At 40.3% G+C, this 16353-nt stretch overlaps 1 protein-coding gene across 1 annotated transcript in view; it reads right to left on the bottom strand.

The window, feature by feature from the left end:
- The window catches only part of LOC142302309 (protocadherin gamma-B1-like), a 111853-nt gene extending 95780 nt beyond the window's left edge, over positions 1-16073 (bottom strand). Inside the window, exons 1-2 of the mRNA XM_075343374.1 lie at positions 13614-16073; positions 6400-8853 (exon numbers count right to left, since the gene is read on the bottom strand). Of these exons, the coding sequence (XP_075199489.1) occupies positions 6400-8853; positions 13614-16040 (4881 nt within the window). The 5' untranslated portion in view covers positions 16041-16073. The remainder of the gene's footprint in view (positions 1-6399; positions 8854-13613) is intronic.
- Positions 16074-16353: the final 280 nt, after the last annotated feature.

Genomic DNA, 16353 nt, shown 5'->3' on the forward strand with positions numbered 1-16353 from the left:
AAGCGACCAGTTATGTATGCTAGAGCACAAGGAAGACAGTGGAAGCAGAGAGGGGGGGCACCAGGTGACCGAGCGACCGTACAGTGCTGGAATTGTGGACAGAATGGACATTATGCCAGACAGTGCAAAAACTCCAAAAAGGAGAGTGAGCAGACTGATTTCCCTCCTCCCTTGCCTCTGACCTAGGAAACCGGCAACCCAGTGACAAATGTGTACCCTGTTTTCGTTCCCTCAGGACCTGGTCCCACCTTACTTACGACCATAACCATGCCAGGGGGGAAAGAGGCAGAATTTTTAATTGACACTGGGGCAGCCGGCACTGTGGTACATAAAGACCTGATAATGCCAGACATGATTACTGACGAGACTGTGGAGTGTGTTGGGGTGGAGGGATTGGTGTCTGAAACTCCCTTGACAAAACAGATGAAGCTGAGATTACAAGATAGCCAGGAAATTCTCACAAAGCTTATTGTTAGTGAAAACACTCCTATGAATTTGCTGGGGGCTGATGTGTTAAGTGCTATCCAGGCTACCATACAATACACCCCAGAAGGTATTACAGTCACAAGTCCCCTCTCTGACAAACACTTGTGCAAGATTGCAGCAATGGTGTACATGTCCAAATCTGCGAGAGTGTCCGATACCAGAACTAGTGAAGACATAGCAATGCAACAAGTTCCAGACATTGTATGGGCAAAGGGAAAAACTGATGTTGGTCGGCTTCCTATTCCCCCAGTCATGATAAAATTAAAAGAGGGCTCCACTCCTCCTTGTTTAAAACAGTATCCCTTAAGTCCAGCCAAATCAATGGCCCTGACCAGAGATATAAGAGAATATGTGGAAGCAGGAGCTCTAGTACAAAGGTCCTCCCCCTGTAACACTCCCTTGTATCCAATCAAGAAAAAAGGGCCCAAAGGTTCCCCTGACACGTACAGAATGGTGCATGATTTGAGAGCTGTCAATGCTGTCACTGAGAGTGTAACACCAATTGTTCCAAACCCACATACCTTACTGTCACAAATCCCAGGGACCTCCAAATGTTTTACAGTAATTGATTTGGCAAATGCCTTTTTCTCAGTGCCTCTACACCCTGACTGTCAGTATCTTTTTGCCTTCACACATGAGGGGAAACAGTACATGTGGACAGTCCTCCCGCAAGGAGGAATGAATTCACCTACCATTTATTCTACAGCTATGGCAGGAATTCTGGAGCAGTGGCAACCGCCTCATCCACAGGTTACGCTATTGCAGTACGTGGATGACCTTTTGCTCTGCTGTCCAGACCAGACGTCCTGCAAGGAAGCCACAATTTCTTTGTTGTGTTTTCTGGCAGAGAATGGTTGCAAAGTTTCACGTGAAAAATTACAGTACTGTAAGCAAAAAGTAACATTTTTGGGTCACTGTATCTCTGAAGGTACGAGACACCTGACTGAGGAGAGAAAACAAGCAGTCCAAAATCTCTCCTTACCCAGGTCCCACCGGCAACTGCGCACCTTTTTGGGCTTAGTGTCATACTGCAGGCCTTGGATAAGGTCTGCCTCGCAAATGATGCAACCCCTCTATGATTGTCTGTCATCTGACCCCTTTGACCTCACTCAGGAAGCTATTGATTCCTTTCACTCCCTTAAACTACTCATTGTATCTGCCCCAGCCCTGGGTATTCCAAATTACGATCAACCATTTTTCTTGTTTTGCACAGAACAGGGAGGGCATGCGACAGCCGTCCTCACACAGCAACATGGTGACAAACAAAGACCAATAGCTTACTACTCAGCGCGATTGGACCCAGTTGTCAGAGGGTCACCCACGTGTGTCCGTGCTGTAGCGGCTGCTGCAGTACTGCTAGGGAAAGCTTGCGAGATCACATTGACATTTCCCTTAACAATTTACTCCCCGCATGACATTCATGCTATACTTGTGCAAGTCCAACCAAAACACCTGTCTATGGCCAGACAGCTCAGACTTGAATGTGCCCTTCTGATTCCTGAGTATGTCACCCTCAAGAGGTGTAATGTTCTGAATCCAGCCACCCTTTTGCCAGTAGATTCAGAAAAGGGGGAATTGGTGACAATGGTAGCAAGTGAGGATGAATACTTTGACATGACGCACGAGCATGACTGCATAGAGCTGATGAGTCAGGAGACAGCAGGTTTTCCACATGTCTATGATACACCTATTACTAATGCAGATTTTGAGTTTTTTGTAGATGGCTCCAGATACCACCTGGATGGGAGATTCTACACTGGATATGCAGTAGTATCCTCACATGAGGTAATCCGAGCTGAACCACTCCCGCCGCACATGTCCGCGCAGGAGGCGGAGCTAACAGCGCTCATTGAGGCGTGTAGAGCGGGTTCAGGTAGGAAAATTAATGTTTATTCAGACTCAAAGTATGGATTTGGGATCTGTCATGATTTTGGCCCTATCTGGAGAAGTAGAGCTTTTCTTACGTCAGCTGGTAAGCCTATTAAAAATGCAGAATTGGTAAAACAGTTAATGGAGGCACTAATGTTACCAGTCCAGGTTGGCATCATTAAGGTGAAAGCACACACAAAAGGTGACTCACTGGAGGTAGCGGGCAATAGAAGGGCGGATGCGGCTGCGAAAGCAGCGGCAAAGAGGCCTAGGGATCAGAGGATAGTGGCAGGGAGCCAGCAAGTCCCAGCCACAGTGAGTCTGGATGTCCTGAAATCCCTCCAGCATCAGGCTGCCCAAACAGAGAAGGAACACTGGGGGAAAATGGGAGCTGGGCTGAACTCGAATGGAGTATGGGAAAGTAAGGACAGGTTGTGTTTACCAAGGTCCCTGTTCCCTATGATGGCACAAGCAACACATGGCCCCACTCACGCCTCAAAAAGTCACATGTGTAACCAGGTGAATGCCTTCTGGATCGCTCCTGGCTTCAGTTACGTAGCCTCCAAACACGTACAATCCTGCATTATCTGCGCACAACACAACCCAGGTAAAACAGTAAAAGTCCCTAAGAAAGCAACACCCAAACCGCTCTATCCGTTTCAACGACTGCAAATAGACTACATACAACTACCCAAGGTAGGAGTGTATGAATACGTCCTGGTATGTGTAGATCTCTTCTCAGGATGGGTTGAGGCCTATCCAGTAAAATGTGCAAATGCTAAAACAACTGCAGAAAAACTGATGAAGGAACTAGTCTGTCGGTATGGCATCCCAGAAGCCATAGAAAGTGACAGGGGTACACACTTCACTGGAGAAATAATGAGGGACATTATGCAGGCCCTGGGAATAGAGCAGGCATTCCATACCCCTTATCATCCACAGAGCAGTGGAAAAGTAGAGAGATTAAACGGGACACTTAAACTAAAAATTCAAAAGGCCATGGCAGAGACAGGAAAGAATTGGGTAGAGTGCTTATCCCTGGCACTCTTTTCAGTCAGACACACTCCAAATAGGAAGACAGGCTTGTCTCCTTTTGAAGTCCTTTTTGGTAGTGCCCCAAAAACAGGTCTCTACTTTCCACAAGTGTTACAGATGCAACACGGCACTATGACAGCCTACGTCCAGGCCTTACAGGAAAGACTTAATGTGGTGCATAAACATGTCTTTTCATCCATTCCAGATCCCAATGCAAGTGCAGATGTGCATCAGCTGAATCCAGGTGATTGGGTGGTCGTGCGCAGACACGTGAGAAGGAGCCTAGATCCACGCTTTGATGGCCCATTCCAAGTCCAGCTGACCACATCCACCTCAGTGAAACTTGAGGGAAAACCCACCTGGATCCACGCCAGTCACTGTAAAAAGGTCACTCCACCGGCAGAATGACAGTTTTGCTAATTATCCTGCTAGGTGTAGCAGGGTTGCTGCAACAAACAAAGACACTGAGCGAACTTTTTAATACGGACTGGGATAATAAACTCATTCGCCACCATATTTCTCTTACTGAGGACATGGAGGGAGAAAAGCCAAAAGACTGTTGGATCTGCACACACAGTCCTATTTCTTCAAAGACTATGCCTTATTTAGCCTTACCTCTGGAACCACAGGAGGTGTTGGTACCAGACTGTATACACAATGAAACCTGGACTCAATCTAGATTTTTGGGAGAAGATGTACCTCGTGATGTATCTGCTACATTGACTATAGTTGGATGGGTCACTAAACCCTGGTTCCAGCTAAATATCACTCGACCCGATGGATACTCGTGGTGGATGGAATACGATTCAGACATGGGCATAATTGCCAAAATAAAGACTAAGATTCCTCATTCGGGCCCCATTCCTCATGATGGATTATGGTTCAGTCTTCAATACAATGGTGTTGGAAATTGTGGAAAAGACAATAACTGTTTCTATATACATACACATGACTCAACCAAGGACAATGAGACAGTATATCAGAAGGGTATTGAGGGCTGTACATCATCATTTATTAGACGGACTTTTAGGAGGGAGCGGGGTAGCTGTATCTCGGGTATGACCGGAAAACAAATGAACAATACGTGGTGTGCTCATAAAGTCATGAAGGGGCTTCTGAATCTGCTTTATTGTGTACAAAGTCAAACTCACTTTTGTATTTTCCCAGAGGGAGTGTTTTTGGTTTGTGGGAATCGTGCTCACAAGTGGGTGAGCCCTGACATGAGAGGGGTTTGCACACTTGCCAGACTTACACCAGCCACTTTCATAGTTCCTCATAGTGAAGTAGATGTAGCAGCTGTCCCAATTCATACCTTGTATAAACGAGCAGCAGATAATAAACCCCGGCCAAATGGTAGGCCTCATGTAGTAGAATTGGGAAAAGCAAATAAGGTATTTAGTGCTATTTTCATACACCCTTTCTTAATGCAAATGTGGGACAAGCTAGTAGAGTCCACTGACTACCTGGATGATCAAATTTTTCGGGTTCTTGAGATTCTAAATGCTACCAATGCTATACAAAAACAATTAATTGTAGTCACTAACCAGCATACTATAGTACTAGACTTTGTGACAGCAAAAGACGGCGGAATGTGTCAAATAATTGGTCCTGCCTGTTGCCATTACATTGACCCTGCAGGCAACCTCCAGGTTAGAGCAGATATACAGAAAACAAGTGAACTTAGGGATAAATGGTTAAAAGAGCACGATGCCAACAAGGACTCCTGGTGGGGAAATACATTTTCTTTTATGAATCCAGCCAATTGGTTTAAAGGCATAGCAGGTTGGGTTTCTGGCATTATACAAACCTGTATGCAAATATTGTTGTTCTGTCTACTGCTTTATATAGCTGTAAAAACATTGATATATGCATTACCTAAACTATTGAATAATGTATGTTCTAAGAGTCCCAGCATTGAACCCTCTGTAGTTTACTACGGACCCCAAATGGCCTCTGCTGACCGGGAGTAGGTGTCCACACTGAGGGTGGATGGGTGAAGTGGTAGGAAGACCCCTCATGGGTACTAAGCCCATGAGCCAGCAGCTCCTGTTTGGACGCCTACTGACCCTGTAGTGAAGGTTAAACCATTTACAAAAGGGGGAAATTGATATAGAAGGGTTAATAGTTTCTCTTTTTCTTTATTAAAGATTTATTGTTATTAGTAAGTATATCTGATGGTAGTTCATAGTCATTATGGAGCCTACGGAATAAGAGACAGACTCAAGGATTATTATGGTTTCTAAATGTTCTTCTTATCTCATATGCATGACTCTACATTTTTGTTTTGCTAAAACTTAAAGGTCATATGAACAATTAGTAAAGTTCAGCTCGAAGTTTTTTCTTTTTCTTTTGCAATATCACATTGATCTGTAAATGGTATAAATAAACTGTATTTTGATGAAATAAACAGAAGAAATTGATCATGCCCACATGGATGCTGGTCTTTTCTCTCCGAGCGCTCGATCTTGATTAGGTCTGAAGAGGCCTACCTCAAGAGGACCTCACTGGTGATCCCATAAGCTGACTTGTGACAAAACAGAACAGCTACAACAGTATCGACCACAACAGAGGAGGAAGAAGAATCTGCATAACAATCCAGTACTATGTGATCCCTGCTGAGATGCGCTAATAGAAGCTAGACATTCAGTACTAGTATATTACAAAAGGTATTGTTTTGAAGAGCTAAGATATTATGGCAAGGGGGTAAAAAAGTCTTGGAAAACTCCTTTAAGAAAACAGTTTAGTACTCTTTAAGTTGGCTGGTTCTTTCATGATTACATGATAGGATATACCCTTTACATGTTACTTAAGATCTTAACAATATTTAGTAATGTACACATGAAAACAACACATATATGAATAAAATCTAAAAAAAGGTTACAGTGGTGTTGATTGCAATGAATGCTCAAGACACTGAACAGTATCATAAAACCCAATAAAATGATAGTTTTATAATATTAATCACTTGTGATTATAAATTACAATCAACTAGAACTATATGAAACATACCTGAGAACTAAGATTTTCTGCAGGCAAAGAGTTCTTTAATGTTTCATTTCCTATTCCAGAATCATCAGCATCTATTAGACTGTCCACAGGAACATTGTGTTGAGGTTTAAGGAATGCAAATTCCCGTTCACTCGGATCCAGAGTTACACAAACATCATAGGAATATTGCAGAGGTAATGTCCCAGTGCTGAATTGTGAATTAAACCTGGGATCCATCTGAGGATATAGACTTGTACTCAGGGACCCAAATGATGTAGAGGATTTGGACTCTTTATATTTGGAGACAACTGCAATAATCACAGTCAACATGAAGAAAAAGGAAATCAGTGCCAAGGCGATCACCAAGTAGAATTGTAGGTTGGACTGAGATTCCTCCTTATTAGACTGACTGCTCAGCTCAGGAAGGACCTGATGAAAATGATCAGCAATCACCATGGTCAGAGTGACTGAAGCTGAGCGGGAGGGAATCCCATTGTCTTTTACTAGAACCACAATTCCATGTTTCATGATGTCCTTTTCGTGAAATCCACATGATGTCCTGATCTCTCCTGTGTGTTGGTCAATGGTGAAAAGTGATGATTCTGAAGATTGCAAAAAGTAAGACAACCAGGCATTGTGTCCAGAGTCAGCGTCCACTGCCACCACCTTAGATACTAAGGATCCTTGTTCAGAGGTCCAAGAAACCATCTCAAATGTTGAGCTATCAAACTCTGGTGATGGGTACAGAATGACTGGTGAATTATCATTCTGGTCTACTATGCATATTCTTAGTGTAGTGCTGCTGTTCAGAGATGGAGATCCATTGTCTCTGGCAATTATTTGGATGTTAAATTCTTTATTCTTCTCATAATCAAATGACTTCTGAGCATAAATTACTCCAGTTACTGGATTCATGGAGATGTAGGAAGACAGAGGAACTTCTTCAACACTTCTAGTTACTATAGAATATGTCACCTTTGCATTGTCTTCACTGTCCAGATCTCTTGCCTGAATACTAAATATTGAAGCCCCAGGTGAATTATTTTCTGGAATAAATGCAGAATAACCTAATTTCTCAAACACTGGAGCATTGTCATTGACATCTGACACATCGAGATTAATGACTTTTCTAGAACTCATTTGAGGAGACCCTTTATCAGATGCTTGTATTGTGATGTTGTAGGATGATATCTTTTCTCTATCTAGACTACCTTTTGAAACAATTTTATGAAAATTATTGGCTGATGAAATTAACTCAAAAGGCAAATCCCCTGTTATTATACATTGAACCTCACCATTTTCTCCTGAATCAGGATCATGAAGTTGAATCAGCGCCACCATAGAACCAGGGGGAGAATCCTCCGGAATATGATCGGATGATGAGGTTATAGATATCTCAGGAGCATTGTCATTTGCATCTGTTATTTCTATTAAGACCTTAGCTTTGGCTACTAGACCCCCTCCATCTTCAGCTTGCACTAAAAGTTCATGAAATCTTGAGGCTTCATAATCTAATTGTCCTTTTGTTTCAATCTCTCCATTTTTTAAATTGATAATGAAAGCCTGAAGAATGTTTTTTGTTGTGGTTCTAATAGAATATGTGATCTGGGCATTGACTCCTTCATCTTCATCACTTGCACTGACCTGCAGAATTGTAGAATTCACTGGTATATTTTCTCTGACACTTACTTTATATACATCCTGTGTAAATACTGGAGAATTATCATTGAAGTCAGTGATGATGATATTGATCAGGGCAGTGCCTGTCTGTACAGGATTTCCCCCATCAGAAGCTGTGAGAATGAGTTCATGCTTGTTCTGTGTCTCTCGGTCTAGAGGTTTCTCTAGTATCAGCTCTGGAAATACACTGCCATCAGTGCTGACCTTCTCTCCAAGAGCAAAATACTGGTTCTCACTGAGTCTGTAGCTGATCAGAGAATTAACACCGACATCCAGATCTTCTGCATCTTGCAAAAGAAATCTTCTTCCTGGGGAGGTCGACTCACTCATTTCTATTTTTATTGTGTCAAGAATAAATGTAGGAGGATTATCATTTATATCCTGAATATCAATTCTGACACTTACAATTTTTAAAGGATTTTCCACCACAGTATCAAATGTAAGGACACAATCAGCTGCAGCTTCACACAATGTCTCCCTGTCTATCCTATCAGCAATGTACAGGTTTCCATTATCCAGATTTATATTAAAATATTTCTCAGAGATTTTAGACACAATACGTAATTTCCTTCTGGAGAGATCCTTAACATTTAATTCAAGATCCTTTGCTAAATTTCCTACAATAGAACCTTTTCTTAATTCTTCATTAATGGAATAATGAATCTGACCAGAGACTGAATGACACAGCCAGGAGAATAAGAAGGGAAATATTACTTGCCATCTGAGTCTTTGCACTGATTGTCCTTCCTGCAGTTGTAATCCAGCCATCCTCCTTCTTGTTATAATTATAATCCAGCAGAATTAAAAGCAGAAAATAATCCGTCTTCTCTATGAGTCCTGTACCCGGCACATCCCAGTGTGAAATGCTGTGTATTTCTTCTTGCAGTTGAACACTGTCTGCATCATGGAGGCGATTCTGGATTTGCAGAATATTTTCTTTATTGGTGAATAGCGGCGCTCTGAGGCCAATATGGGGAACTGCGGCGTCAGTGACTTTCATTCCAACAGCAACCACTTTTGCAGGGAACATACACTAAAATTATGTCATCTAATAAAATAGAAGTCAAAGCTGATGTAATTCACAAAAATGAAATAAATTTACTAAGAAATTTACTTTTATGGTTGGTGGGAACTAATATAATGAAAGAGAGGTAAAAACATACCTCTGCTTGACCTAAGCTATTTATTTTTAATCCCTTTTTGTTATGCATTATGAATTTTAATCTAGTTTGTTTTGATAGTTTTAAGTATAAATGTGTAATGATTCTAACAACTTAAAAAGACCATGGTCTTGGGATCGCCCCCTCCCAAGGACACACTATTGTTCTCCCTTTCCCATCTACACAGGGATCTGGCTGCGAGGTTCGTGGGTTAAATTGCTAGAGCTTTGGAGTGAAATTGAAGGAAAAAGTATCAACAAGCTGATCCAGAGCCAAAGAAACTAGTACAATTACAGAATTGTAGCCCACAACATATTAACAGTATTATCAGTTTTACGTATAGGAGATGAGGCAGAAACATATAGGCAAAGATAGTTATCAGGAAGTCAAGGGTGAAGTCTAGAAGACCATCCAAGAGTTAATGAAACAGCCTGTCCTACCATTTGCTTACTGGATCCTATGAAATAACAGCCAGCAAGACTGACATTTGGCATTACACACTTTATTATTATTGATTAGACAAAGTACATGCTACACAACAAGATACTGGAATAGTCTCTCTTCCGGAAATTTGGACACTGAACTGAATTCTTCGTAAACATTCCCATTTTATTCACAAAAGGCTAAAAGGTCATGTCCATAAAGGGATAAAAAATGTCACAAAGCACAAATATACTTCTGACAAATGCGTTTCGTACACTAGTCCTTAATCATTGTATCCAAGAAACAATGATTACGGACTAACGTCCGAAATGCGTTTGTAAAATGTAAATTTGTTAAATGCTTTGGGACATTTTTTTTTATGGACCTGATTTTTTAACCTGTTAATTTAAACTTAGATCTTAACAGCTCATTAACATTTTAAGAAAAACTTGGATTTCTCAGAAGTAAAACACCGTACTGCAGATATCAAGGCATCATTTTATTCAACTTTCTTGACCTGCATGCTTAGGATGATTGATCCTATTGACAGATTCCCTTTACAACTTACTCCTATATATTCTCCACATAATATATGGTATGGCAGTCTATGGAAATTATGAAAATAACTGTGTACTAAACTTAGTCTTCAGGACCCTTGTTTTAATGATGTGGGGTTCAACGGATAGGTGTAAAGGGAAAATACCTGTATCACCAAAATATATTTAACTCTATTTAAAGTTTCTAAAACGTATGTGAAATTGCAAATTTAAAATGCTTGACTTCAAAATATTCAGATTCCAAGATCGATAGCTTAAGTTTTCAATATAGTTATACAAATCCTATGCATAGCATCTTATACAAATTCCTCAGAGATATTTTGGTGGGCATTTGTGAAGCCCAGCCCAAAATGTCTTCTGGTGCCTTAAAGTGGTTGTATAATTTATCTATCTTCAGGATTGAATTCTACCTCAACATTTTAGATTCCAGCTTACAGGGGGACACTTCTGATTCATTGACGTTTTTGACCAGCGGCATAGTTGTATCACTGGCCTCAAACATGCACTTTTGGATGCTGAAAGCTGAGTCAGTTTTGCCTCTGGAGCATCAGAAGAGGACAGTGACATTGAAGCTGCTCAGATCCAGTGATCCAGCCATCTTCGTAGTATTGTCTACAAACTCTATTGAAAGAGCTTGCAAACACTGTGCTCATTGCCTAGGTGACTGGCCACTGCTGATAGACTGCAGCAGTGGTAAGTAACCTAGGCAACAAGCAGTAAACAATAAAATTTAAAATTCCATGGGTCTTAAAGAGTGGAGAGGAGTTTTAATGACAAGCACATTGCAAAGTTTCATATTTTTACTTCAATATAATGAGAATAAACATTTAAGAAGCATATATATATATATATATATATATATATATATATATATATATATATATATTAGTATACAAAATTTCTTAGCCACCGTACAGAACAGGATAGGTAGTGTAGGCCGTGCTTTAGTTTTCAAGAAGAAACAAGCAACAGCAACAGTCAATTGTTGTAAGGCGAGAAATTAGACAACTAATTGGGCCAATTAATGTTAAGAAGATATAAGATCATAAGCTGCTCCTATATCAGTGACAATTGATTGTAACAGAGATTTACAGTTATTTGCTAAAACACCAAGGATAACATATGACACGCTAATAAACCCAGTGAAATACATATCAGCCCTATAAAACTTTCTGTTAATCAAGGTTTAGTTATAAAGTGTTCAATTGGAAAACCCCTTATACTCAGGAGCTTTATATTATAATGTTGTGTACTAGAATTATCGATATATGTAACTAACTTGAAGTTCCATGGAAGCATTTACATTTTAAGGATTTTTCAAAATATTATTAGTAATATTGTGTAGGCTAGGACATCACTCTTGATTGGTGGGCCCTCTAGACCAACCCATGCTGATCCTCATAATGGAAAGGCTACATTACCAGTTAAAGAGTAACAAAGGTTTCTTCTTGATTTTTTATATATAGCAGGGAGTCGGGATCTGGATACTGAGACCCCAGCAATTGCACTATAGGCAATAAGACGTGTGCACCTGGACAGACTGGAGAGTACAGCTCCTGTCTGAGAATGCACAAAGCGCTGGCAGACACAGACAGAAAAAGGCCCCTGTGCAAGAACAAAATATGGGGCCTTTGCAGCCTAAAAGCTCATAAAAATGCACAATTCCACCTGCTTTGGAGATGGTAATGGGCCCCCCAACCTCTTGGACCCTTGTGTCACCGCACATGCTGCACCAATGATATGCCCGCCCATGACAGAAGCTGTGCACTGGAGTGTGGATTTAATAGAAAGCATAGGCTTCAATGATTATGCTTTTTATTGCATCCATTCTCCAGTCTGTGTGCTCCTGTTTGCTTATTTAATCATTTCTCAGGGGTCTTAAGTATGATCACTGTGAGGTCTCAGGATCTAGACACCTTGTGATATACAGGAAATTTAAGAGCCTGCTAAATATGAGAACTTAAAGAAGTTATCCACTACTTTGAATCATTTTAGTTTTTATTCATCAATCATGCTATTATGTGCCACAAAATGCATCTATGCTCTTATTACAGTAATATAAACCTTTTATCATGCAGATAGCATCACTTAGTATCCATCACTTCCTCTCCCCAGGCTTACTGTGCTCTGTTACTGCAGCTTCCATCATGCAATGCAGTAGTCTGTGAGCTAGTACTTAGCATGCCCCCTCCATTCTCCACCCTGCAGTGATGAAGATATTGGGAGATACCAAGTGTCAGAGTGGCCCAGGGTAGGTTCCAGGCGTTCCATCTGAAAACTGCCAGATAGCCAGTATGTCCCTGCCACTGTGCTTGTTATGCAAACTTCAGTGCTTTTCAGCTGTCCATGTCAGTGATTCAATTGCCAAACCGTTCACTTTTGAAAAGCAGATTGCAGCATTTCTCTAGCAAAGGTGTCGGCCCCTGCTGTTTCTGTTGAATGAAACTGTCAGCTCAGCTTGTATTAAACAGTTAGGCAGACTAATTGTGTATTCAGAATGCATGCTCAGGCAGCTATTATTCATCCTAAAACATCCACACCCATCATCAGGAGCCCAGTGACAACTTCCTTTCATTTGGTCTGATTTCTATGCCAGAAAAGAAGGTATCGGCCATAACAGAGGAGGAAGAAGAACTGCACAACAATCTAGTACTATGCGATCACTGCTGAGATGCACTCATAGAAGCTATACATCTAATATAAGTATGTTACAAAAGGTATTGCATTGAAGAACTATGATATTATAGCAAGGGGTAAAAAAGTCTTGGAAAATCCCTTTAAGAAAACAGTTTAGTACTCTTTAATTTGGCTGGTTCTTTCAAAGTTGGCCCCCACCAGTCAAAATGTCATATATATCCCACAAAGGGAAGACTATTCTCCCTGCGGAGACCTGACAAACCAGTTTGGCTGCCAGTGAGGGGACTTATAGCTGCAATGCCCCTCTGGGAAATATTCAAATTGTCTCTCCAGGGAAGAAGAAGACAAACTCTAGCACCACGAGGGGAAATCCCCCCAAAACACTGTGTCTGCAAATTGGGATTCTGATCTGGCATAAATGCAAGGTCATACGAAAAGGCTTGTTTAAAGGGCCACTTTTCACTTTTAGGATTGCTACTTCAAATAGGAGTTTGTCTCCTTCTTCCCTGGAGAGACAATTTGAATATATATCCCAGTGATATGTTAAAAATTGACATGATAGGACCTTTACATGCTACTTATGATCTTAATATTTAGTAATGTACACATTAAAACAACCGATATATGAAAAAAATCTAAAAAAAGTTTACATTGGCATTGATTCCAGTGAATGCTCAAGACATTGAACAGTATCATAAAACCCACTAAGATGATAGTTTTATAATATTAATCACTTGTAATTATAAATTACAATGAACTAGAACTAGATGAAACATACCTGTGAGCTAAGGTTTTCTGCAGGCGAAGAGTTTGGTAATGTTTCATTTCCTATTCCAGAATCATCAGCATCTATTAGACTCTCCACAGGAACATTGTGTTGAGATTTAAGGAAAGAAAATTCTTGCTCACTTGGATCCAGAGTTACACAAACATCATAGGAATATGGCAGAGGTAATGTTCCAGTGCTGAATTGTGAAATAAATCTGGGATCCATCTGTGGGTATAGACTTGTACTCAATGAACCAAATGAAGTAGAAGATTTGGACTCTTTATATTTGGAGACAACTGCAATAATCACAGTCAACATGAAGAAAAAGGAAATCAGTGCCAAGGCGATCACCAAGTAAAATTGTAGGTTGGACTGAGATTCCTCCTTATTAGACTGACTGCTCAGCTCAGGAAGGACCTGATGAAAATGATCAGCAATCACCATGGTCAGAGTGACTGAAGCCGAGCGGGAGGGAATCCCATTGTCTTTTACTAGAACTACAATTCCATGTTTCATGATGTCTTTTTCGTGAAATCCACGTAATGTCCTGATCTCCCCTGTGTGTTGGTCAATGGTGAAGAGTGATGGTTCTGAAGATTGTAAAAAGTAAGACAACCAGGCATTGTGTCCAGAGTCAGCGTCCACTGCCACCACCTTAGATACTAAAGAGCCTTGTTCAGAGGTCCAAGGAACCATCTCAAATATGGAGCTATCAACCTCTGGTGATGGGTACAGGATGACCGGTGAATTATCATTCTGGTCTACTATAGATATTCTTAGTGTTGTGCTGCTGTTCAGAGATGGGGATCCATTGTCTCTGGCAATATTTTGGATGTTAAATTCTTTATTCTTCTCATAATCAAATGACCTCTGAGCATAAATGACACCAGTTACTGGGTTTATAGATATATAAGAAGACAGATGATCGTCTCCATCACTTCTAGTTATTATTGAATATGTTATCTTTGCATTAACGTTACTGTCTAGATCTATTGCTTGAATACTAAATATTGAAGCTCCTGGTGAATTATTTTCTGGTATAAATGCAGTATAACCGAATTTCTCAAACACTGGAGCATTGTCATTGACATCTGACACATGAAGTTTAATGACCTTTTCAGATCTCATTTGAGGAGACCCTTTATCAGAGGCTTGTATTGTGATGTTGTAGGATGACACTTTTTCTCTATCTAGATTAACTTTTGTAACAATTTTATGAAAATTATTGGCTGATGAGATCAACTCAAATGGCAAATCCCCTGTTATTATACATTGAACTTCACCATTTTCTCCTGAATCAGGATCATGAAGTTCAATCAGTGCCACCATAGTGCCAGGAGGAGAATCCTCCGGAATATGATTAGATGATGAGGTTATAGATATCTCAGGAGCATTGTCATTCTCATCTGTTATTTCTATTAAGACCTTGGCTTTGGCTACTAGACCTCCTCCATCTTCAGCTTGCACTAAAAGTTCATGAAACCTTGAGGTTTCATAATCTAATTGTCCTTTTGTTTTAATTTCTCCATTTCTAGAATTGATAATGAAAGCCTGAAGAATATTTTTTGTTGTGGTTCTAATAGAATAAGTGATCTGTGCATTGACTCCTTCATCTTCATCACTTGCACTGACCTGCAGAATTGTAGAATTCACCGGTATATTTTCTCTGACACTTACTTTATATACATCCTGTGTAAATACTGGAGAATTATCATTGACGTCAGTGATGATGATATTGATCAGGGCAGTGCCTGTCTGTACAGGATTTCCCCCATCAGAAGCTGTGAGAATGAGTTCATGCTTGTTCTGTGTCTCTCGGTCTAGAGGTTTCTCTAGTATCAGCTCTGGAAATACACTGCCATCAGTGCTGACCTTCTCTCCAAGAGCAAAATACTGGTTCTCACTGAGTCTGTAGCTGATCAGAGAATTAACACCGACATCCAGATCTTCTGCTTCTTGTAAAATAAATCTTTTTCCTGGGGAGGTATACTCACTCATTTCTATTTTTATTGTATCAAGAATAAATGTAGGAGGATTATCATTTATATCCTGAATATCAAGTCTGACACTTACAATTTTTAAGGGATTTTCCACGACAGCATTAAATGTAAGGACACAATCAGCTGCAGCTTCACACAATGTCTCCCTGTCTATCCTATCAGCAATGTACAGGTTTCCATTATCCAAATTTATACTAAAATATTTCTCAGAGATTTTAGACACAATACGTAATTTCCTTCTGGAGAGATCCTTAACATTTAATTCAAGATCCTTTGCTAAATTTCCTACAATAGAACCTTTTCTTATTTCTTCATTTATGGAATAATGAATCTGACCAGAGACTGAATGACACAGCCAGGAGAATAAGAAGGGAAATATTACTTGCCATCTGAGTCCTTGCACTGATTGTCCTTCCTGCAGTTGTAATCCAGCCATCCTCCTTCTTATATTTGTAATCCAGCAGAATTAAAAGCAGAAAATAATCCGTCTTCTCTATGAGTCCTGTACCCGGCACATCCCAGTGTGAAATGCTGTGTATTTCTTCTTGCAGTTGAACACTGTCTGCATCATGGAGGCGATTCTGGATTTGCAGAATATTCTCCTTATTGGTGAACAGCGGCGCTCTGAGGCGAATATGGGGAACTGCGGCGTCAGTGACATTCTATTAGACACTGTTTTTGGAGTACACTATAAATATGTCATCTTATAAAATGTAATAAAAGCAAATATACTTCATAAAATGGAATGT

Source organism: Anomaloglossus baeobatrachus, chromosome 4 (genome assembly GCF_048569485.1).
Source record: "Anomaloglossus baeobatrachus isolate aAnoBae1 chromosome 4, aAnoBae1.hap1, whole genome shotgun sequence".
Classification (NCBI taxonomy): domain Eukaryota; kingdom Metazoa; phylum Chordata; class Amphibia; order Anura; family Aromobatidae; genus Anomaloglossus; species Anomaloglossus baeobatrachus.